The following is a 24,071-nucleotide window of genomic DNA, read 5'->3' on the forward strand; positions in this document are numbered from 1 at the left end:
TCTCTCTTTACTATCATATGTATCCCTCCCTTCCCCGCTTTCCTAAAGCAAAGGGTAGAGTTCCCCTTCTGAGTGAGAGAAACACAGGTTTGAAGTGAAAATGTGAGCTTCGTGCTGTAATAAGAAATTGATCTGCCTGCTAGTGCACTACTTTGGCCTGGGATTGCCTGGGCCGTACAAATGAAAAAATCCAATGTTGCGCCACGCTATCCCTTTAGAATACAGCTGATAGCACAAGCAGATAGAGAACGTCTCAAAGGCCTGTTCCGACAGTCACGATCGTACATGCCAGTCAGCGGAGCACAACTGTGCATTTTCCACATGGTGCATGTGTGACATTCGAATGTGCAGTAGAGTACATCGAGAAACAATGGAGGCCCATGTGCATGCTGCAGTATCCACGCAGCTGAGAATCATGTGAGCAATAGTGCTCCCTTCTGAGAAGGAAGCAGCAGAAGAGGGAAAGTGTTTTATTCTGTGTGTCGTTTTAAGATATCACCTTATGGTAAACATATAAGAATTGGAAAACATAATGGCAAAACGCATACACACTTTAAGCATTACACACCTAAACCCTGTGAGAGAGATGGCTCATGGAGGCTTACGTCCTCAAATTTTAGATTAGATACTTTATATTCAGTAAGATATGAAGAGTAGGGTGACATCAAACTACTGCCTTCCCCGACAGTTACTTTTATTTTATTACTAGTTTAGGCATCAACAAAGAAAGACAAGATACAGGGAAAACAACTAATTTAATTTATGTGATTTACCTACTTTATTTTTTTTTACTATCACACCAGTTTCTCTCCACAACTTATGTGAGTGTTTCTTTTTTACTGTGGTGCTTCTAACTTAGTAAAAGTCAGTCTTATCATACATGGTACATCTTTCATTTCTCCATCCTCTGCTAGGGTTTGTGGGTGGGCATGAGTGCGGAGCGCTCCTTACTGACCCGTACCTCCATCTCCTTGAGTACAGGATGGTCCTCTATCCCTGGGAAGAGGACCCTCATGGCGTAGGTGCGGTAGTCCAAGAAGGGGATTCCTGCTCCGTCCAGCTCCTGCGTGAGTTCATGGATGTCTGTCTGCAGTTCTGCAAAAGCTGTGCAGAGGAAAGGGAAATGCTTGAAAAAAATGTATCATGACTGACTTTCCAAGTACATTTTAATTTCACTGAGAATTTAATTTAACTGGAATAGTTCAAACTCTTCAAGATAGCTTGTTTGGACAACCTTTGGTAATAAGAACTTTTATGTGTGGCGTTTCTCATTCTGATAGCAGGCGTATAACACAAAGCTATCATAATAATAAAAACCCACCATTAAATTGCATTTTTCCATACCCACAACAAGCCAAGTGTAAAACATCTCTTTTCATCTATAAAAGAATAATATTTTAGAGGGAATCTGGGCTTTGGCATTGCTTTCTTTAAGAAATGCATGAAACATTACGGCCTGTGATCAACTGGAAAAGGGACATTTTTAAGGTGCAAAAGTTGGCAATTATTACTTTAAAGGTGGCCATTATTATCTTAAACATTTCACTTCACACAAGGATGTGAAAAGCTGTGGCAACAGTAATCTTGGTTCGTCTCTGGCCTACCTCTATCAATCTAATTTTCATAGCCATTATGTTTTAGAGTTGCTGCAAAGGTGAATGTAGAGGACTGCGAAATGTGGAGTGGTAGTAGTGAAAAGCAGCAGCATGAGATCCCTCAGTGCTAAGAGCACAGAAAAGAAAGGAGGGGAACGAGTGGGACGGAGAAAAGTGTTCTGGTGCTATAGGCTGGAGGGGAGTTCAGGATGCAATTGCGCACAGGAACATGAGCCTGTGAGCACACACACACACATTACACACTGACACCTCACATGCATGTACTCCCGCAGCCACACACACACACAAATACAATATCCCCTGCTTTGCCCCACAGCTGAACACACATCCCCGTGCTCAGATGATTTATGTGAATGCACGTGTCAGTGTTTGTACACATTTTCTCTTCCCAGAAAGTATGTGTTCTGACCGCAGTCTGTAAAAATCCAATGACTTCATAAATCCCATTTACAGAAAAAAATGGGCGGAAATCAGTTCTCTAATTCATATCCTATATAATAGATTATAAAGAAATTTCTTTTGTCAAACTGCCTTGAATGTATTTCATAAATGGAAAACTCCCTAAACTAGGAAAAAAAGGACAGCTTTATGGTTCCATTAGCCCAACGGTGAGCACGTGTATGCGCCTCATCCAAAACACACCGACATAGATACACAATCCAAACAAATAACAAACCAAAGCCCAGACTAACAGATGGCTTGTGTCACCCTGTTCGTCTTTTCCCATCTCTCTTTTTCTTCCTCTCTTCTCCTTTCAAAGTGACATCTTAGAAGTCACCTTTCTCTCCCTTATGGCTGTCTCTCCATCTTTCTTTCATTTGTCCCTTTAGTTCCCCACTGCCCTCCACATCCCTCTCTGTCTGTTTTCTTCTCATTCGTCCCCAATTCTTTGAAACGTTTTTCAGCGTCTGCAGCTACTCCTATTTTTCGATGCCTTCTTCATGTCACAAGTTGTTGTAACTTCCCTTCTTCTCACTCCATGTTGTCCACCCATCTCTCTCTGCAATAATATATGCGACGAGCATTTCCTGTCTCCATCTCCAACTAATTTTCTCTCATTTCAGGTAATCCTGTCCAGCTCTTGAAATGTTATTTACCATGTTTCCCTCTCGCTCACTTCGTCCTCCCTTGTATCCATCCTCTTGTCGTTTTCCAGACAGTTGTGACAGTGGGAGCACAGACAGGGTCAGGGCCTAAGAACTTGTGGCGTACTCCCCCAGCCAATCATAGCGGTGCGAGTTTTACGTGTGTGTGATTGTAGGTCTTTGCAGGAAACGACAACGCACCAGTTGAGTGAAGTACCCACAAAGAGACAAACATGTGGATCTCTTGATCTGAGGCTACCTGTTTTCACTTCAAACTGTTTAACAGTTACACTGCATTTTAAGGTCAGCGTATGGAAAAACACAGCCTGATAACGTCATTAGTTTAATTTCAGCTCAATAAGTCAGCCAGATGTATCCACCTTGCGAATTATATTTTCTGTTGACAGTGTGAAAAGGATCAATTCTGTTAATTTTTCTTTCTTTTTGGAATCTGACCTTCATCAACTACTGGGGCTCCACAGGGTACTGTTTCAGCTCCTTTTCTTTACACATCGGGCTTCAGATACAACTCAGAGTCCTGTCACATACAGAAGTATTTGGATGATACAGCTGTTGTGGCATGTGTGCATGGTGGACGAGCGAGGGAGTACAGGCACCTTGTGGAGGCCTTTAGTGACCGGACAAAAAATAACTATCTTCTCCTGAACACTGCCAAGACCAAGGAGCTGGTGGTGGATTTCAGGAGATCTAAAACACCATGCCAGTCAATCTGCATTGAGGAAGAGGAGATAGAGACTGGGCAGTCCTACGATTACCTGGGGGTGGTACTGGATCATAAACTGGAGCGGTCTGCCAGCATAGATGAGGTGTACAGGAAGGACCCGAGCCATCTCTTCTTCCTGAGATGGCTCAGGTCCTTCGATGTCTGCAGTGACATGCTGTGTGTGTTTTATCACACTGCCAGTGAGAGTGCACTGTTCTATGCTGTTGTCTGCTGGGGGAGTGGCACTACAGACAAAAACTGTAGGCGTCTGGACAAACTGGTGAAAATGGCCAGTTCTGTGAAAGGCAGGTAGCTGGACCCTCTCAGAAGTCCGGTGGAGCAATATTTTCGCTTTTTTACATCATTACCACAATGCAACTTGAATATAAACCATCTGGTCGGAGGTTCAGGTGCGTTATGCTTGTTTCATCTCATTCAGCCTCAAGCTGCTTTGGTCCCAACCTACACTTTAAAACCAGACTTTGTGAGGCTCACTTCCACTTTTTTTTCACACATGTAGTGATACCTCCCTGTTTCTATAATGGATTCTGATGTCATGTCATGCATATAGTGATTTGTCTATCTCAGCCATGCTTATCAGAGCTTCTGGACTTTATAAAGAGTTGTAATACATCTGCTTGATTTCATTAAAAAGCAATGCTTTGTTGCTAGAAGACCTTTGTTTCGTTTTGATCCATTTTCCACATAAAACATCAACAAGAGAACCATTTAATCTGAACTAGTAGCTGCTCCTACTTCAGATTGCACTATATATTCATAACACAGCTTTATTCAAGCCTCTTTAAAACGATGCAACAAATGAGGTGATCTCTCATTCAAAAGTCTTGTGATGATCACATTATCAGTATTCTCCTTCCCCTTCTCTCCATCTGCTTTCCTCACTCTTCTGCCAGCAAACCAGTAACAGCATCAGTAGACTCTCGCTGGACCCATGCCGTCTCCTGCCAAAAGAATATATGCTAATGTACTGGTGTGTAAGTTTCCCTCTATCTCTCCCCCCCATGTCAGCTGTTGCCAAACCACTCCCTCCTTACAACCCCTCACTTTCCCACCTCTCTGCCCTTTCTCTATCTAACCTCCATCTCGCCTTCCCCCTCTCAGTGTGGATGGCAGCGAGGCCAGCCAGGCTGCTCTCTAGTGAGGTGGAGAGCCAACATCTGGTGGCTGGCTCAGATCAAAGTACTCCTCTGGAAACACACCAACACCCACACGCACATGCACACACCGCTGCCTCCTAACAGCAGGGGGATGGTTGGCATTGCTTAGGATGGGGAAATAGAGAGTGGGACAGAGAAAGCTGAGAGAGAGAAATGGATAGGACTATTAAGTGAGAGCTGTGCAGTTATTATAGTAGGATACTGCAGGAGGCAGATATACAGAAACAGCTCATTGAGAAAAAGATGGAGACAAGGAAATAGAGAAAAATAGAACAGAGACCAGAGGAACACCAACGTTATGAGAGTGGCTTATGTAGATTTGAGCAGCTAAGATGAGGATAACACCCCAAATGGTCAACAACTCACCCTCCTTGCACTCTAGGGCCACTCTGGACTCCAGGTTGTCCATCTGCAGTTGCAATCGTTTGAGGGTACGATCGGCATCCCGCGACTTCCTTTTATAAGCAATCAAAACCCCAATGATGACCAGCAGGAGCAAACCACCGCCTCCTCCAATACCAATGATGGCAGGCAGGGTGAGCAGGCTGTCGGAGTAGATCTGCAGTGTTCCCGGTGAGTATTCGAAGCCTCCAACACGAACCTTGCACAAAAAAAACAACAACCCACAAGCGTAAGTTACACTCTCATTTATTTTGCAGGTGAATGACAGACAGGACGTTTATACACAGAACAAACAGGGCCTGTTTGCACCAGTAATAATAACCAATTTCCTTGACATCAAGTAGAAATCAAATTAGATGCTGCTAGTGCTATTAGCTCTGTGTACCCTGCAGAGTATAAGAAACATACTTAGATCCATCATGAAGGTAATCTATATTAGGACTACATCTGGTCACAAATACTATAAATCCAATATCATAATGATAAGAATAATAAAAAAGACAGCCAAGGCTTCAAAGTCAGGTCTCACAATGAGTTTATGTTGGCAAACAAAGCCAAGACCAAAACACCCCTCAAGTCTTTTTTATCCGGGCTGGAGGAGGCAATATGTGTGTCCTGGGGCCCTTTTTGGAAACCAGTGAAAAGCCCCATATAATACTTTCAACCATATCACTTAAAAACAGTTCTTATTTGCAAAACGTCTGTATGGAAAAAAAAAAAGGGAAATGTTTAAAACCCTCTTCTTTCACCTGCTTCCATACCCTCGTTAACAAGCTTAAATCAATGAAATACCAAATGGAGCAAGGTAAAAATAGACACGGCCCTCCCATGCCCACAAGCCATTCTTTACTCCCTATTGAATACCAACAATGTTCAAATCCGAGGGAGAATGCCAACCAAACCAGACTGATCAAAAGCCTTTAAGACATAAATACAGTCGTGAGCACTGCCAGTAGTATAAGAGATGGGATGTGTGTGTTCATGTGCTTAGAGCTATATGAATAGAGTAAAATCTAGAGTAATTGAAGAGATTTGGGTCTGATGGATCGGGAAGACAGAATGAGATGAATGAATGAAAAGGCAGGAAGTGGATTGACATTTCAGAGCGGGGATGAAAAGCACACCGCTAACCGCAGACAGGGCAGGGGCTATATGGGAGAAAAAGGCTGAAAGATTGAAATTCAGATGCTCCATCAGTGGAACATGAAAGGAATATAGTTGGATAATGAGGTATCAGGTAGTTTACGTAGAAGAATGCAACACGGTGAGAGACGATGCTCATTATCAAGTTTTATAGGTGTGTATCCAAACCCAAAAAACCTCTGTCTCACAATGCTCCGCTCTGTGTGTGTGTGACAAATCAGGTTCAAACACAGAAGACAGACACATCGCACAACAGGAGGACATGGAGCATTAAAGTTTTCCTTACTGTGACTTTGTGCTCTCCGGTCAGGTTAGGCCACTCGCACAGCAGCTGGCTCTCAGACAGGGTGAGAACACAGGGCGTCTCTCCGATCAGCACCGTGTAGTTCAGTTTAGTATTTCCAGGAGCAGCTGGAATTAGGTTACGGCCCTGGAAACAAGACACACACGGCTCATTTTATTTACATACAATAATGCCCAAGGGTAATTAACTGAGAAGGAAAGGAAAAGAGAAGAGAAGACAATTGCTTAGTAAAAAAAAGCAAAGGGATTCACTGTAATTAGGGGTTTGGGCCAAATCTAATTCAAGTCTTTTGGCTCAAAGGTGTCTATCAACAGCTTATCCACTCCTTTACATCACTATGTGGGGTACTTTGAAATGCAAGTTACCATAGCAACAGTAATTCTGCTTGATGCTGCCAGATAATACCTGCCATAAACTGTCGACAAGCAAAAATATGGATTATTACTTTATGTGGAAATATCCTTATCTACCTTTAATAAGAAAACACTTATGGTGTCGTTTTAATGATTCTGCTAAGAGCTCGCACCCCTAAAAGTTTCTGTCCAAAAACTCTTAAGACTGCATTGGTTCTGTAAGGGGGTTTGGTTGTAAATAAACTGAACAGAAGTCTCTCCTCTCCTCTGCCACCTTCCTCTACCTCAATATCCTAACTCCTAGCGCTTTGCAGAGTGGGAGGAATTAATTGCTGGAAAATTCTGATTGAAGTTTAATTTCTCCACAGTTATTTAATAGGATGCCGTCTGGGTGCTGCTTATTTTCTGAAAGTCTTTACCATCAGCACACAGTGGGCCAATCAAAGCTCTTCATCACGGTATTATATTGCAAGTTATTGAGGAGAAAGAATCACCAGCCTTCATTTTTTAGAGCTCCACCCTAATTTGGTGGGAGAAAAAAAAGAGACTCCAGTTTTCCATGAAATTGCATGACAATTTTCTCCCTCGCTCCTGAAAGGCTTTGAAGTTCAAGGGGAGAGGTGAAATGACGTAAGACACAAGACAGCGTGGGGCAAATGCGCTCTGGATTCAAACGCACACTCCTGGTGTGGCTTAGAGTAAACACAGCTATGAACTCTCTCTTTAGAAGTTTTTAGATATGAATCTGAGCAGGTGGCATAGCAACACATGGAGCCACTTTATAAACATTACTTCCTTTGCAACTGCTTTAAAAGGGGAGGTTTTAAAAACAACTTTTTCTTCTTAAAGGTCTCCAAACCCCATTGGAGAAAGCAGGTGGAATAACATCTTTCAAGGTTGAGGCACATCTGAAGGCAAGCTGTGTTGAAAGAAAAACCAGAGAAAAGAGGAAAGGAAAGGGTCTCGAGCAAATAATTTCAAACACCTGTCGGCGCCTTATCGGCTGAATTGGATGCCGACTGAGAGGTCGCTGTAACATTTTCTAAAATAACCATTTGTGAGATTAATCGTTTAACATTGTTGACAATACCCAACATCCCCGACATTCTGCCATCTGCTATAACTGCCCTTTTTATGTGTCAACTGAGTGCTAACACTAAGCTAACCTTCTTTTGTCCTGAAGTCCTGGTGTGTGGAGACATTTACGCCTCAGCTTCAGAGAGCAACCTTCAATAAAAAGCTTTGATGGTAAACCACTGTAAACTCAGTCCATACACTCATGTGCCCCCCCACACACACACACACACACATTCCAGGTGAACGATGTGAAAGAGGAGCGGACAAAATGAAAAGGGGAAAGTGATGAAATAAAGGAGAAAGGAGGATAAAACCCGACGTAAAAGATGACTGGCAAGAAATGTTTCATAAAGAAGACGTGGGACTGAAGGTGGAAAACATAAAGGGGGGGAGGGGGATCAAAAAATAAAAAGAGAATGAATGTGATGGATGTAAAGCTAAGCCAGGTAGAGACAAGGCTGAAACAGATCAATGCTTTGAGCACAAGGCAATTTACCTTGAGTATGAGTGGTGAGCTGGGCTTGAGCTCCAGCATGCCCGTGGGGCTCAGAGGTTCAAACACAGGGTCCGGGTGGTAGCTGAAAGTCTCGTTTACTACCAGCACAGAGCGCACGTCATCCATGACAAAGCCGATCTCATCGGGACTGCTGCCCACCTCCGAAAAGCCTTTGGCAGATCCAGCCACAGAGGGCGCCAGACACACCATCACAGTGTTGTTGACAACTGTGCAGTTCTGAAGTGGGGGAGAGAGAGGGAGAGAGAGAAAAGAGTGATGGGTAAATTAGGGGAGGAGTGGCGAAAAGAAGAAATGTTCGGGGCTGTGATTTTGTTTCCTGTTCAGAAAACTTTCTACCTTATCTGCAGTGTTTGCAATCTTGGGCGGAAAGAAAGATCATTTCAAGTATGGGCACTGTTAGGGGATGAAACAAGGTCATTCTGTATATTGCAAGTGATTTAATGTCTCCGTAATGACATAATGGGGAAAAGGCGGCTTAATAAAATCAGTGCTGTAATCAGTGTTGATATGATCTGGTAAGTCCCTGTGGTGTTTAACACTGAACAAATTAGACCGTAATGACAGAAAGAGAAACTGGAGTGGTCAGCCAGTAGCTGTTAACAATGACACAGGATGGCAGAGGACGCCTTTGCATAGTTTCACAGAATGTTGAAACCATACTTTGCACCGCACGTGTCAGCCACTGACGCCTAAAGGCTGCATATATGATCCCAAACACATTCAACTAAATTTGGTTTATAGGTCAGCAGATCCGCCTCTCTGTGGTCATCTGGTGGGACAAAAGAAAAAGGTGGGATATTTCTACTTTCAGTTCAGAGTGAGAGAGGGAGAAAGGTTAGCTAAGCCCCGTGGTGCTGGGTGAAGAGTGGGGGATTTGCAAGAGCTGCTTTATTGCTAGTTGACATTTCAAAGGTTAAACTGCTAAAAGGAAATTCAACATCAAAAACAAACAGAAAATGGGCCCTTGGCAGGTTGACCGACAGGTCAGGTGTGTGTGCATCATCTGAAAGTTGTTGTTTTTTGTTTTTTTTTCATAGAGGGAGAGAAATCTGCACGGACAGACACCTGTACGTCTCTAGTGGCTTATATCCATCTCGTTTATCTAGACAAATTCCCTGTTTTTTTTTTTTGTGTTGTCAATAAAAAATGCGTGCAGGTGTCAGAGTCCAATAACTTACATTTTCCGACTGTGCAGCTCCATACTTGGCTCTCATTTTAGGCTCTTTGATGGTGGCCAGATTGGTTCCAGTAATGGTCAACAATGTTCCTCCACTAAGACAAAAGATAATAAACATATTAGAAGGCAAAAAACTTAAAGAAAAACACAAGTATACAATGTAAACAAGAACATTCAGATGTCCATTTGTGTCACAGTATCATTCGGCTTTTTTCTGGCAGAAAAACGGTCCTTCCGATGGCGATCCACCATTCATGTTCACTCCTGTTTATTCATAGAAGCCCCTTTTTCCCGATAATGACAGCGACTTTTCTGCTTTGTTTTTTTTTCTTTTTTTCTTTTACACGAAACATACATAGAGCTGGTGTCGGTGATTTGTAATGATGTGCAACCTTTACATCTCTGACCTATTCAGGTTTATGTGACACTGACCAGCAGGGACACAGGTAATGCGGGTGAGAGGCCTCTTCCCCTGAAATCTGCTTTCTTGACAACCTCTGCTGGCCCACGAGGCTGAACTTTATCTGATGTGAGCAATTCTGACAGCAGCTAAATAAGTTAGCGTACAACTTACCTAAATCCAGCTACTGAGAGTCAACACTGGCATGGAAAAATTATGCAATGGCAGAAATCTTGAACTTGAGACGAGGTTGCAGCACAAAAAGAGATGCTCTCTATCGCCGTTTTCATGTTGTAAACCCTCCAAAAGAATTATGTCACATCAGTGGCCCCGAGGACTTCAAATCTAACCAGCTAGACGTGCATGCAAAAAGAAATATACAAGCACAAGCGCCACCTCAGGCCTGGACATACTTTGCTGAGGACAAACAAAGCACTTGGAGGGAAGAAGGTGATGCCAATCTTAGTGAATTTGGTCCTGCGAGGGACTGAAGAGCAAGCAGGACGAGAACGCCGCCTGAGGCAAGTACAGGCTTAGAGCTTTTCAGAGGCTTAAAGGAGGCTGGCTGATGTTGAACGAGGTCTGGTGTTAAAATGAACAATGGAATTCAGGAGGCTTACATTTGCTAATAAAGAAGCCGAATCCAGAGCTGTTAAAAATGGTGGGTAAACACAAACATACAATAAACTGACAGGCAACACTACAGAGGTATATATGTGAGAGGATAGAAATCTTTCCTACTCACAACACTGCATGGGTTGTGTGCATCCTTGCTACATTGTTATATTGTGTAAACAATCTAAAGTGTAATGTAACTGCTGCAGTGTCACGTGTCTGCGTCGTCAGTTTGAGAGTTTCCTCCTGAAGAGAGGAGAACACGTCTCAGTTATGCCGTATTTGAGTTTTGAATTCAGTGCTATCTGAAGCTGCCCCAGCAACAGGGTCAAGGAAGGGGACACAGTGACAAAATAGCTTGGTAAATAAAAAGGATGATTGGCCGGGAGAACCATGCGCCTCACAGCAGCCGAACGCTGCGGGTATTTCCCCTCAAGGCTGAAACTTGCACTTTCATTCTCCTCTTCCCTCTCCAACCCCTCAGCACTTCATTCATTCCACACCAAAAGAGACTTCTCATTCTTTCGCAGTTTCTTCTAACGATGAGAGTTTTTCTCCCTGCAGAGTTTTAAACGGGGGTCCTATTTTCACCTCAACCCCCTGCGAAGATGCATAGGAGGATTGTTACACAGTCTGAATGATGTGTCAAATGGGAAAATCTTACCAAGCCCTTCAAAGAGATGGGGCACCAAGCAATAATCCCTGCTATATATTGTACAGAAGTCAGACACAGAAAAACTTTTAGTATAAAATATCTGCAGGAAGTGGAGTTTCTTTAAAAGAGGACAAGTCTGAACCAAGAACATCATATGTGTGTGTGTGTGTACGTGTATCAGATTATCTCGAGACAACTGCTGACTATGAGATGCAGCTCAGCTTGGAGTTTTTTTTCTTCTTCTTTTTTTTTTTTTTTACACCAAAAGAAAAATTCACATCATACGTTCCTGGAACCATACACTACTTTTGAGGTAAATGAGACAGTCAAAAGAGTATATATGTTTGTGAGTATGTGCTGGTGTCACTTCAGCTGAAGTGTGTGTGTTTCTAGGTCATGCTAGTGAGCCCATTAGCATCTGGAAGCTCCAAACTTTGCTTTCTTCTTTCTTTCTTTTTTTTCCCTCCACAACACAGCTTGTGTTTACAGAGGAACTCTTCCCGTGGCTATGTAGTCTCAATTCAATAAGTCAAGTAATATTTACAGATACATTTCTGCTGCAGCTCATCAACCAGCAGTGTACTGCTTCAGGACCCCCTTTACTGCTGTTCCTGCTCTCAATGGTTTACTTTTCAAACACAGAGACAAACAGAATAAATAATACGCCTTTGAAAAGCAAGATGAGTGTGACAATGGAGGGGAAAACTTTCCAGACCCAGACAGGGACTATGCTGGCAGAATAATACATTTACCCCCTTTTACACTGAGTTCACATCCCAGTTAAGTTGTGAAAGTACCTTTAAAAAAGCGCATTAACTAGGGGTAAACCACCACCAAGGATTAATAATGTATTAATGCATTTGTAACTGATCTGCAGATGTACAGCACATCAAGCAGAATTGTAGATCAAACACTGTACTGATGTAAATTATAGATAATGAAATGATATTATGACATGCTGATGTCTTATACAACCGTGCCAGATTGTGTCAGATATATGACAAGAATAAACAAACACACACAAAATAATTCTATGACAATGTAGCCATGTTTTCAAACATTTTCTCTAAACCATGGAGCGATCATCACTTTGGGACAAAAAAACCTTCAGGTTCATCTGTGCTGCACCTGGGCAAGGTGAGCTTTCCATTGCTTATATACCTGGCGATACTCCAATCAGGCTCAATCTTGAGTATAGTGGGATCGTCTGTATAGTTGAATTTGACTTCCGGGTTCCTCAGCTCAGCAGAGTTGATGTCCACCATGACTGGTGTGGGGCCAGAGGCCTGTCCAGCTGGGGTCACACACACTATCTCCTTGCTGCCCCGCCTAGAAGAGAAGAAGATGAAATGAGCGTTAATGCATTGAGAAGACGATGTAACTAGCAAAAGTCTGTGCTTAGTGTTTGGGCCCCGACTCTGTGAGCCAGACAAAGAAAAATGAAAGTGGACATTGAAAAAAAACAAAACTCATAAATTATTTATCAGAGGCGACACAAAAGCAAAGGCACCCACACCCACACATAATGCTGACAGTGGCCCATCCACAAGGCAAACATCTTTCAGTCCATCCAGCCGTGGTTTCATCAGCCCAAATCACAGACTGCTGTAGTTCAAAGCCCTCACATTGTCTCTTTGTCTTTCTGTCTCTCCTTCCCTCGTGTGCTTTCTCTGGCTAACAGATTTGAAATGGCTGATCGGGCTTGTCGTCTCTCTGCGTGGTGCAACTTCCTCTCTGGCAGACATGTAGCCAGCTCTAACCTAATGGGAAACTTCACGCCAGAAACTTTGTGCTACACTCCAGTAGATTTCACTGTCCTCTCCTCCTACCGGGAGGAGATACTGCTGGCCTCACAGCGGTGGGGATGGCTACCTGTGGGTAAAGTGTGTGTGTGTCGATATGAGCATAATCAGTGTTGTTTTACCAGGTGTCCATTTATTTTTTTGCACTGTGCGGAGTTCTGGGAATCAATGCAGTGCACAAGCTGAAGATGTGCAAAGGATTGTGCAAATATGTGTTTAGGGTCACTCAATGTCCACTAATTTCCTGTAGTTTCCCCAAGAAAGGCTACTCTGCAGATGTGTGTGTAGGCATGTGGAGCAGTAAGAAACTCTAACCAGCAGACGAGCGAGCTGATCAGCACACTAGTCGTTCCCATCATCTGCTGTGAAAGGGAAATCCAAACAAAGATGGAGGACGGAGAAGATAAAAAGTGAAAACCAATTTAAGTGGCACCATCTTGCAGAGATCTGGGGTGGGGTTGGGCGGCTGACCAGAAACTGGGATATGGGGCGTCTATGTTGAACATGTATCCCAGGAGGAAATGTCAACAGCGTCCTCAGACACAGAGGGGACTGAGGAGGGCATGAAGACAGACGGCGAAAAATGAAAGATGACTTGGAAAAAAAAGAGAAGAAGAAAAAGAAAAAAGATTTTCCACATTCCATTGGTGCTGTGTTTCCATGACAACCCTTTTCACAACGTGCCAGACGTCAAGAGCGCCTGTGGTGCCCCGTACGTATTTTTTGACAAGGTAAAGGCCGCACAAAAGAAGCTAAAAGAGGATACTGAAAGAAAAAAAAAAAAAAGGAGGAGGAGGAGGAAAGAAAAGGGGTTGCACAGGGAGATAAGAGGATGAGTGACTCTGGGTAAATAGGCTTTGATTAAAGCTGAGGCCCCACTGAATACAAAGACGCATTAAAGAGATGGACTCAACTGGTTCATTACTTTGGCCATAAAGGTTATTGCTGCTCAGTGAATGAAAGGCCAAGACTATTATATTCACCTTTCTGAGGATGTGCTACAGAGCTTTAAATTGGCCTTCTACTTTTTCTTTTCATGTGATATATATATATAAATATATATATAAAAAATATGATGGTCTAAGCTCATTAGTTCAACCTGCCACTTGTTGCCTCAGAGAACGAGGTCTACAATAAAAAAACACCTATATAACAATTAAGTTTGTATGTATGTATATTTGTATAGGTTTCCTTTTGGTGACATCTACCAGATGCCAAAGAGAAAGCGTGGGTTTAGTCCAGAGCTCAGTTCGCTGTAAGTGCCAGGAGGGGACTCAAAGGAACAATAGAGTTCCTGCCCGGAAGAATTAAGACTCATATCTAACTGGATCTTTGTCTCCTTGTCTTGGATTCCTTGCACAATCTCATGCAGAGTGAGAGAAATGGAAGATAACAGAGACAGAATAGTCTGAAAAAACGGGGGGATGCGGAGGTACGTATGTACATGAACATGGGTTCAAAACAGCATCACCAATGTGACCCACCACCACATCGTTCCTTTTAAATCAGAGTCATATCTCTGACAAAATGCGGGTGATGCACTTAAGCCATTCATAGCATAACTGAACAACGGCATCAGCTTCCTGGGGAAAGGCTGCACAGTCATTCACACAATTGCTGTGAATTCCAGTCCGCTGATCGTCCCTCTTACAGACTGCATTTTTCAGAGTTGCTGCAAATCAGCAGCGACATGAAGTGATTTTCTTTTAAAAGATACAATAATGCTGATTATTGTCCACTATCAAGTGGGAAAGGATAACAGCTTGGTGAAAAAAAAAGAAAGATGGAGGGGACGCACATGACTTGCAATCATCTAAAGTGCAGCAAGATTCTAACAGAAATAATCTGTTAACTGCAACATTATTAATAGTAAAATCAGCTAGATTCGACATCAAAAGTAAGGCCAAATACACTGATGTAAGGAGATCTTTAAGGAGATCTGCTATTAATCACAGCAAATGACTTCTTACTGCACAGACTTTTGTAGTCATTACTTTTGAATGCCAGAATGATAACTTCCACTTGTGTAGGACTACAAAATCACAAACAATCACTCAAACCTATAAATATTCAGGAGGTGAAAAGAATACAAGAGCTGATATCGTATTTCTATTCAGAGCTCATCTAAAAAATAAAAATCAGGAAACAAAATTAATTGTCTGGATCACTTTGAACACAGTAGATCATTCTGAGCCGTTTAAATTCACTCACCTTTCAAAGCGGCACGGGTGAAGTCCAATCTTAACAGATACAGCGCTACCTGCGTTGAGATGACTGCCTTCAATGCTGATCCTTGTTCCCCCAGACAAAGGCCCGGCAGAAGGGTGGACACGGGTAAAATATGGAGACTAATGTAGGACACAGACAAGACAAACAGGTCAGGAATGGCTTATTGCCTGTGCCATGGCTGTCAAATCTGGTTAGAAGAACATTTAAAAAGCCTTTTCCATAGCCGTTTCTGAAATGAGCAACACTTACCACAAAGGTGAAGGCCTTGGTTGAAACTGCTTTGTAGTCAGGGTGAATGCAGTCCCTCACACAAACCTCCACCTGAGCCTCCTGCACCCTGTACCCCGTTGCATCATTTAACCGACACACAATCCTGAGAAAGGGGAAAAACAAAGTCGGAAAGATGAGTGTTATCTGAATGGATTTCTTTTCACTTGCTGCTTAGAGCTGAAGGGAGGGACTATTCCACATAAATAAAGTTCTGTTACATTTAAGTTCTTACCATACAGTTGACACAATACTGAATAAGTCTACTTCCTTGTACTGTAGGCTAACTCGTCTGTTTGCTGCAGCATCTTGGAGCTTAGAACTGCTTTAATTGGACCACCATAGAGTCGTTTTGGTTCTTGGTTGCGAACAAGTTTCTCATTCATAAACGCAAAAGCTCAGCACTTTCTAGTTGATTAATCCAAAATGTGGTATCTGTGACGACTCTTGGGGTGGTTCAACAGCAGCGGTGCTTTTTACCACAACCAGCAATGATTAGTTTGTCAGAGTTGAGGAGGCAAAGATGGAAAAGCCTATAGCAACTTGGAGTATGGCAGAGAGTGATGCAAAAAAAACCTAAAACTAAAAAACAAAGAGGCGTCTCAAAATCAGTCGAGGCATCAGCACATCAACTGTAATTACTCTCACTGTCATGAGGGGGAGACTGGGATAACGCAATGTAACAGATCAGAAATTCTTCAGTTCTTGGTCTAAGTCTTGTTCTGAAAGAACAGTATCTTTTTTTGTTGAGGTTTTTTGTGACCTTTTTCATGAAAATAATCAAAGCAAAATATGTAGCGCTTAGAAGAGGAAGCTGATTTTGTGTGTGTCCGTGTGTCTGCATCTGTGCGTCCTGTAGAACCATAAGCAGAGAGGTTGGCCTTGGGCGCTGGCTAGCCTAATGAAAATCCACTGGAGAAATTATTGAGTGAGGGGAACAGTGGTGGTGTAGCCCGCAGGGAGGACACACACACACACATACGAGAAAACTTCATGTTTCACCCACTGGAGACACACTTGACTGTTAATTAGCCAGAGTGAACGAATGAGACAGAGAAAAAGGGTTAGGGTGGGGGTGGGGGGGGGGGCGCATAGAAAAGGAAGGTGAGACAAAGTGAGAATGCACGTTAAAAGTAAAAGAGGCTGATTAATTGAACGCACTCATATCCTACACATCTCCTCAGCTTCCCGGTCTCTGAGATAAGTTATTAACTCTCCTGCTTTCCTCCTCCCTTCAGGTGCCATGGCAACCGCAGAAGGGCGATACTGAATTTAACATTCCAATGCAGCGCGTTTCAATTGTTTTTACCTTCCCTTTCATTTATTCCCAGGTTGGGGGGCCATGATTAAAATGATGGACAGCTTTTAGAAATACAGCCTCACTTGCATGATTTCAGCGCAGATGACAGGTTTCTACACTGAGCTGTTATTGCTTGGTTAGAATGACTGGAAGCACATTTGTAAAGTTGACAGCATTATAAATTATATCTCGCTCGTTCAAATGATTGAGGTAGAATGTGAAACAGTAAAAAAAAAAAAAATTAAGCATTGGTCAAATTGTGACACAGTAACTACTAATAAAGCAATAAATAGAGGCACACCAGGCTCTGCTTTTCCTTGCTGAGGGCAGTGATTTATTTTTCTCAAAGTGAAGTCAAATTCAGCCAGTAAATATTTAACGACTGAGGTGAATGACATGAAAAAGTCACATTTCCTTGCACTCCAATTCCACTCTAATTACAGATACTGGAAATAGGGGTAGGCTGAGTTAGGTACATGCGCTGGCAGAATGAAACAGAATGAGTGACGGTGAGAACAGTGTGCCTACATTTTGCTAAAGAGTCAGCGCACCTTCTTCTCTCCAGCAGCTGACCTTTGACCTGCGCTGTCAGTTCTGAAGCCCCATCTTGTCTCCTGCGCTACAGCTCTGATTGGGTCACAAGGATGACGAATGCAAACAGGCCACTAATGGTGCCGTATGGCCAACATCACTTTGAGTTAATGTGACAGCCTAACTGCCAACCACACCCTCCTCCTCCCCCTCCTCTTCCTCTTCCTGCGGGTGTTATGGCAACAGATTTGTAGCGTTGCAGATCTAAAAGGGTTAAATGCCACCGCGCCAATGGCTCACTTAAATATATGGAAAAGAAAACAACTCAAGCTTACTCTGAAGACACTGATCTTAACATAAATATGTAAAAACTTTTTTTTTTAACATTATAATTCAAGACTGACGTGTCACTCCAGCATTCTGTCAAACCATCAACGTCACTTTACTTCAGTTTCCTTCTCAGCGAGGGGGCAGAAACTAAACAAAATCAGCTGGGGCTGTGCTGCAAAACTCAGCAAATGGAACATTTGTAAGCTGACAGCTCCATAGCAGGAAACAGAACTCCAACTGAAGTGCGTATCCCCAATTTTTCCCCATCCAAAACTGCATCTCTTTTGCCTACAATAAATTAATTGAACAAAGAATCATTTGGACCTTCAGAGAAACAATGAGATGGGTCACTTTTTTGAGTGGCCGTAATAGAAAGGTAATTCTGTATTAGCTTTAACTGACAGTTCACATATTACTTAAATGGGAAATAAAGACAAAAGAATTGTAGCAAAAAGGAGAAGTGTTTGCAGTTGAAACATCCAACCAGACTGAACATTAAGGTAAAAAGAGTGCTTGCAGATATGACTTCCTGCAGCTTCCCAGAATATACGATTAAATGAAAGTTAAATTACATCTACGGCACCCACTGTGATTCAGAGTTTCCCAGAAAGCCGTAAACACAATTTAATTAGGAGGGATCACATGACAAGCATTTTTAAGGGATGCAAACTACACACTTCAAATATGATCAAATCTAATTTAACAATTGAATGGGACAGCTTAATTCTAATGAACGTGTCTTATGAGGCATTTCAATGCGGACTGACCTTTTATTCTAATCATTAGCCGCATAAAAACTTGAATGTAAGATTCTATCAGATTCACATGGACTGCACATGTTCAAACACAGGCAGTGCCACACACAGCTGGAGGCTGTTTGTGAGGAATTGGTTCTGTTTGAGAGGGGAAAACAGCAGTTAACCTTTGCAGTTTTTATGAAACTGAAGTCTGAGAGAGAGTGTTGTGCTTAACTCTTGGTGTCACATCAATATTGGACAAAGACAAGCAGGGAAGTGGAGAGTTTCAGATACTATAAGGCTTAAAGGGGTGGATGTGAAGAGAAGAAGACAGATCGCATCAACGTACTGCTCAGCGCTGATGTATTGGTCCTCCTGAGGGTTGCACGTCACTTTCCCAATGCGGACTCCATTCTGGATGTCTTTGAATTGCAGACCCAGGTTCTCACCGGTGATGGTCAGCATGGTTCCTCCCTGTCTGGGCCCCGTCTCTGGAAAGAGCTGATTGAAAGAGCAAACAAATGTGGACATAAGTACGTAAAGTTAAAAACATAATGTGATGTGTGACATCACATTACAAGTCATTTACTTATGGTCATGTTCTGTTCCATATGACGCACGTGCGACACCTCATTAGGCAGGCATGAAAAATGACCTCCGACCCATTTACTCCACCTCGAATCAATCAAACGCTGACAAAAATGCCAGCACACACACTTAATCTGGACCCACCCATCATGACCACAGCGGCACCTCTCATTTAACCTTATGACGATTAATATGTACGATTACTGCGCACAGAAACCTCTGTTACCCTGTCATTCCTCCAAGTCTGCGAAAGGTGTCCGGAGGTACTAATGGCTACCCAAGAGTAGCCTTGCTACTAATCACATCTTATTCATCCAGCCCCGTATACAGACAACGGTGATCAGTCACTGCTACCATAATTAGGCTTAAAGCTAATTGGATTAGAACATGGCAGGGCAGTGGGGTCATTTATGGCGACACAAAGGAGGGAGGGTAAAGAAGGGATAGGATGCTGGCGGTTGGGTGTCATGGAGTGGGGGTCTGTGTAAGAAGCTTGCTACAAAGAAAGGATAAAATGAAAGACCAACGTAACGATATGCATCCACAGTCAAGGACAAACACTTTCAAGAGGAAAAAATAGGGCATATCGTACCGCAATCATTTCTTGGGTGGTTCTAAAGCCACATCAACTAATTGGGCCAAAAAGTGGCACCCTTGCAAGTGTATGCCCTGTGACGGCAAACTGAGGTTGAACCGTCAATCTGCGGAGCAGAACTTCAGTCCCCCAAATTCTGACAAAGATATTCATAACACAAACACTATACACACACAGGCTTATGACAGAAAAACAAAGAAAGGAGGAGGAAAGAAAAGGGAAAAAGTCACATATGGTAATCCAGATTTGTTGTCGCGATTGGTTGCTTTCAATTTTAGATTGTCAAATTGCTCTAAATGCTGGCTTTTTAGTATTATTTTGTATGTAAGATTCACAAACTGTAGTTTTAGGAGCTGCTATTTATCCATATATTGGATCATCCATTCAAACATTTGCCGAGACATTTGTTGCGTCCAAAGTGTACTTCTATACTGCGTTTTGCTCTCATCTCAGCCTCTGTTTGTGTGTGTCACACACGCTCCGAGAATAGTATCTTTTTGTGAATGTACATCACATCTGAAACAAAGGGAGCTTTGTTTTAAGTAGCCATACGAAGAGCGTTACAAATCCTGTGGAATTTCTCTTTTTGTCATAGTTTACCAGAAAGTCTCTGTTGTGAAGAAGATATTGAGGCAATGTTTCCCTAACATGATTAAAGAAGTATTCTGAAATAAGTTCTGTGTAGTTTGCTGTAAAAACAGAATCCTGTTGCTTCCTCCGCTGTGATGACTAAAAGATCTCCAGCATCATATATAGCACAAGATAACAGTTATTTAATCAATTAGATTTTTTGACGACAACCACCAGACTGTGTATCATGACATTCCTGATAAAACAGTGACTGCCAACAAGTTAACAGTAAATTGCAGGGAATAAATTTGTATCATCTTCCTACATTTCGAGCAACTTTTAGGCAAAAAAGGCACAAACAGCGATGTTAGTGGCTTTCATTTTGGTTTGTTACTCTTGGTCCCTACAAAGGTCAGCAAACTCAAGACACCATTTGAAACTGTTTCATTTGAATAATTGATCTAAACTGTCTAAAGTTTAAACTGTAAGCCAAAGCATTGTGCAGTTTTAAATTGGCTCTAGGTGGAAAACTACTGAGAGCAACGATTCCAGTGAAATTAAAGTTTCCGTTTCATCATTCTGAATGATGGTGTGACTAGTCCTTTAAGTTAACATTTATCGAGCTGGTCCTCTCCCTCCAACGTCATTACAGAAAAGGTGTCAGGTTGGTGAAAGCCACAGGTGTTCAAAACTCTGCTAATAGAAACGCACAGTGGGAACATAGCCCTGTGACATGAAGGCCACAACTGGAATGCCACAGTGATATAATTAAGAGGTGTTTTCCTTTTCTATCTCCAAAGATTGCGAACACCCCTCTGCCTTTCCTCATCCTTTCCCTCGTCTTCCAACTTGTGCCTTTTAAGTCGCTCTCTGTCTCTTGTCAATGTGCCTGAAAGTGCATAGTTTAGCTAGAGAACACAGAATGACTGGCAAACCGTAGTGCACCAGTCAGAATCTTCAGATATGGTAATCGACCTCTTTTTCTCCATAAGGCTTATCAAACGCACACACAAGTTGTTACATCAACAACTAAACAACGCAAACAAAAAGCCCTTTTTGATAAAAGCCACACGCCTCAACACTCGCTCCATTCTCCACTTGCCATCACAACGCTCTACACCCATTCTAACTCCCTTTTTTCTCTTTGTGGCTGCCTTGTCCTGTTGTGTTGAAGGCTTTGTGTCAGGACTATTGTGTCTGGCTAAGCAGCAATGCACAGATAGCATCTGCCAGTTATAGGAGGGGGAGGAGGAAGGGGGACTCACAGAGATAATATGAAGATGGTGTAAAGCCTCAGAAGTTTATCTGTTATATGAAAGTCTCTCAAAAACAAAGAGTCGGAAAACAAACTGATGGTGGCAACGAAGTCGGTAAGAGGCGGTAAGTGAAAAATAACAACGAGATCGCAGATAAGAAGCCTGACAGACACAGGGAACAAATCTGAGTTAGAAGTCAAAATCACTTTGGGGCCAATTACATCGGTTTGGTTCAAGTCTGAGAGCATAGTTAGACGGTAAGATGATTAAAACAAAAGTGGCTGACATCTTGTTGCAATCCATCCTTGATGAATAAAAATCTTAAGTGTTTACACAGATCTGGCTCATTTTATGTCTCAGAGCAGTAACAATGGAGCTTATTGTTCAGCACTAAAATGCAATCAGCAAATCAAAGAGGTCTGATCGATGCGGGGGCTCCAGCCAGCGCAGGATCTCTCTCTGCGGTGACTGGTTGAGGGAGCAAGAAAAAGGAGGATTCCGAATGACAATGAACATAAACGATGATGGGAAGCGGGAGAGAGAGTGAAAAGGGATGAAAAATGAACCAAAAAAAAACAAACAGCTGGAAGTGGGAAGGAGGAAGAGATTTACAGAAAGGAGGGAAAAGTTAAAGAGGCACTGTGGTTTGAGCAAGTCTGCAACCCAAATACCACAGCTTAATAGTACACAAGGGAGAAATGATTTGCCTTTCATAAACACACAAACAGAAGAGACCAAGAGTAGCAGATAGTGTTTAGATTCAGTTTCTTACACACACAAAATCCCAGAAAAGACAAAAAATAAAGAAATAAACATTCAGAGCACACCAGTGCGGCACATGCAGAAATACAAGAAGCGTACCATCACCACCCCCGTGCTGGCATGGTCTGTGTTATTTTAATTGGTTTCTAAGGGCTGTCTGTAATGCTCTTTCTGTCCCATAGGAGAAGGCAGGGAGGAGATGATGGATGATAGAGGGTCAGGCAGCATCCAGGACCAGTACCTGGACACTGCTGAGCTACACTGGGACGCAGCGGCACAGAGTGCGAGTGTTTGTTTCAATCAATGCGGCTGCGACCGTGATCTTGAAATGACTTAAGTTGTAGAGAACTGGGTCTTTGCGTATATGAACGTAGGCTTCTCTGAGAATGAGTAGGAGCTGGATGATTTTTAACTTGTCTTCATATAAAGCAGTAGAAAAATGTGGCACAATAAAAATAGCATTCCACCAGCTTAAAGGCCTAATTCTTAAAACGTTTACAATCACCATTTAGCTCCTGAAACATTAACTGCTGTGTTTGGAGTTTTTCAGGTGCCAGAGCTGTTAGTGGAACGGTACCCAACTGCACACTATTGAACCAAAATCTAACAGGCAACAGCACACTTGGAAATCACACCAAATAGGCTCAACACTTGCTGCTCTAAAAGCTTTGGCCAACTGTGTGAACGCTCATAGACAATGTAAGTGTGCTGCGTGAGTGTGTGATGCCTCATGTGGCGTTCCCTTCCCAGCTGAACAAGCATCCTCCGGTCCAAATGAAATTAGCAGCTAATCCACTAGCTAATGACCACACAGCAGCTAGCAAGCTGCAAAAATGAACAAAGCAGCCTCAATAAAGCAAAATGAAATAAATAAAAAGGAGGATGAAACAAAGCAAAAGGGATTTGAGCAAACGGTTGGTAAGAAGTGTAATAATATTCAATTTGTGCAGCCGATTTGATGCTCTTTGGGAGAAGGGATGAAATGGCAGATGAAAAGGGAGAGATTGTCTTCTTCCTTTGCAGATGTTCTTTTGCTGTTAAATGTCACATTGTAAATGTCAAAGGTGGAGAAGAGAGGTGAGGACGACAGCAGAGCTCGCTGATAACACTTCCTCCAATGTCTCTCACCTCCGTTTTTTCTTTGTCCCTTCTTCAGCATTCTCAGACCTGCAATGGGTTTCCTTTCTCGATGGTTTTTGAAGCTCTACTCTGCCAGCTTTCTGACTGCCACCAACATCTCTCCCGGAGGGCAGGATTTACCCCTACATATGCATGCAAGAGCACATGCTCGTGTGCAGCACCGCAACATCCTCCCCATCTCTCTCCTACATGCACGCACACACAACCCAATTGCCTCTGTACGCTTGTTTCAAAAAGATAACTGAAGCGAAGAAGAAGAGAGCGGGAGCATTAGCTAACAGACTTATCTATGTGCCACTGCTCCAATTATCCAATATCTCCATTAAGCATTCAACGCAACCAACGCCTGTCACGCAGGAAATGTTCGAAGGGCTTCAGTTGTACAAGTCTGCATTAGTGAAATGAGAAAGCCTTTTAAATTATGCATATATATTTCACACGCATTTAAACTGATATTCGTGGCCCATTTTTTTGACCGTGGTTTCTCCCATTTTAGATATGTTTACATGTAAAGAAAAGGATGCTTTGTCGGCAGTTTGAAACAGATGGAAAAAGCACAAACGCAGGCGAAGAAAGCAGGAGGACGGACTGCTAACGGTAACTGAAAAGCCTGAACATAAAGACGCATCTTCCACGCCAGTGCGTTGGTTTTCACGCCGCATTGTATGTATGTGTGTGTGTGTGTGTGTGTGTCAGTCCCAGTGATGAGCTGTTGGTA

The 24,071-nt window shown here is 42.6% G+C and overlaps 1 protein-coding gene across 5 annotated transcripts in view; it reads right to left on the reverse strand.

The window, feature by feature from the left end:
* Positions 1 to 24,071, reverse strand: part of plxna1b (plexin A1b) — a 181,584-nt gene that overhangs the window by 16,919 nt on the left and 140,594 nt on the right. For 3 of the 5 annotated variants that reach the window (XM_075460536.1, XM_075460532.1, XM_075460533.1), the window contains exons 13-21: positions 18,792 to 18,943; positions 15,527 to 15,650; positions 15,260 to 15,396; positions 12,408 to 12,575; positions 9,578 to 9,671; positions 8,379 to 8,615; positions 6,435 to 6,578; positions 4,970 to 5,204; positions 956 to 1,104 (exon numbers count right to left, since the gene is read on the reverse strand). In XM_075460536.1, coding sequence (XP_075316651.1) covers positions 956 to 1,104; positions 4,970 to 5,204; positions 6,435 to 6,578; positions 8,379 to 8,615; positions 9,578 to 9,671; positions 12,408 to 12,575; positions 15,260 to 15,396; positions 15,527 to 15,650; positions 18,792 to 18,943 — 1,440 coding nt within the window. The remainder of the gene's footprint in view (positions 1 to 955; positions 1,105 to 4,969; positions 5,205 to 6,434; positions 6,579 to 8,378; positions 8,616 to 9,577; positions 9,672 to 12,407; positions 12,576 to 15,259; positions 15,397 to 15,526; positions 15,651 to 18,791; positions 18,944 to 24,071) is intronic. The other 2 variants (XM_075460537.1, XM_075460534.1) reach the window with 1 other exon arrangement.

Source organism: Odontesthes bonariensis, chromosome 3, assembly GCF_027942865.1.
Source record: "Odontesthes bonariensis isolate fOdoBon6 chromosome 3, fOdoBon6.hap1, whole genome shotgun sequence".
NCBI classification, from domain to species: Eukaryota; Metazoa; Chordata; class Actinopteri; order Atheriniformes; family Atherinopsidae; genus Odontesthes; species Odontesthes bonariensis.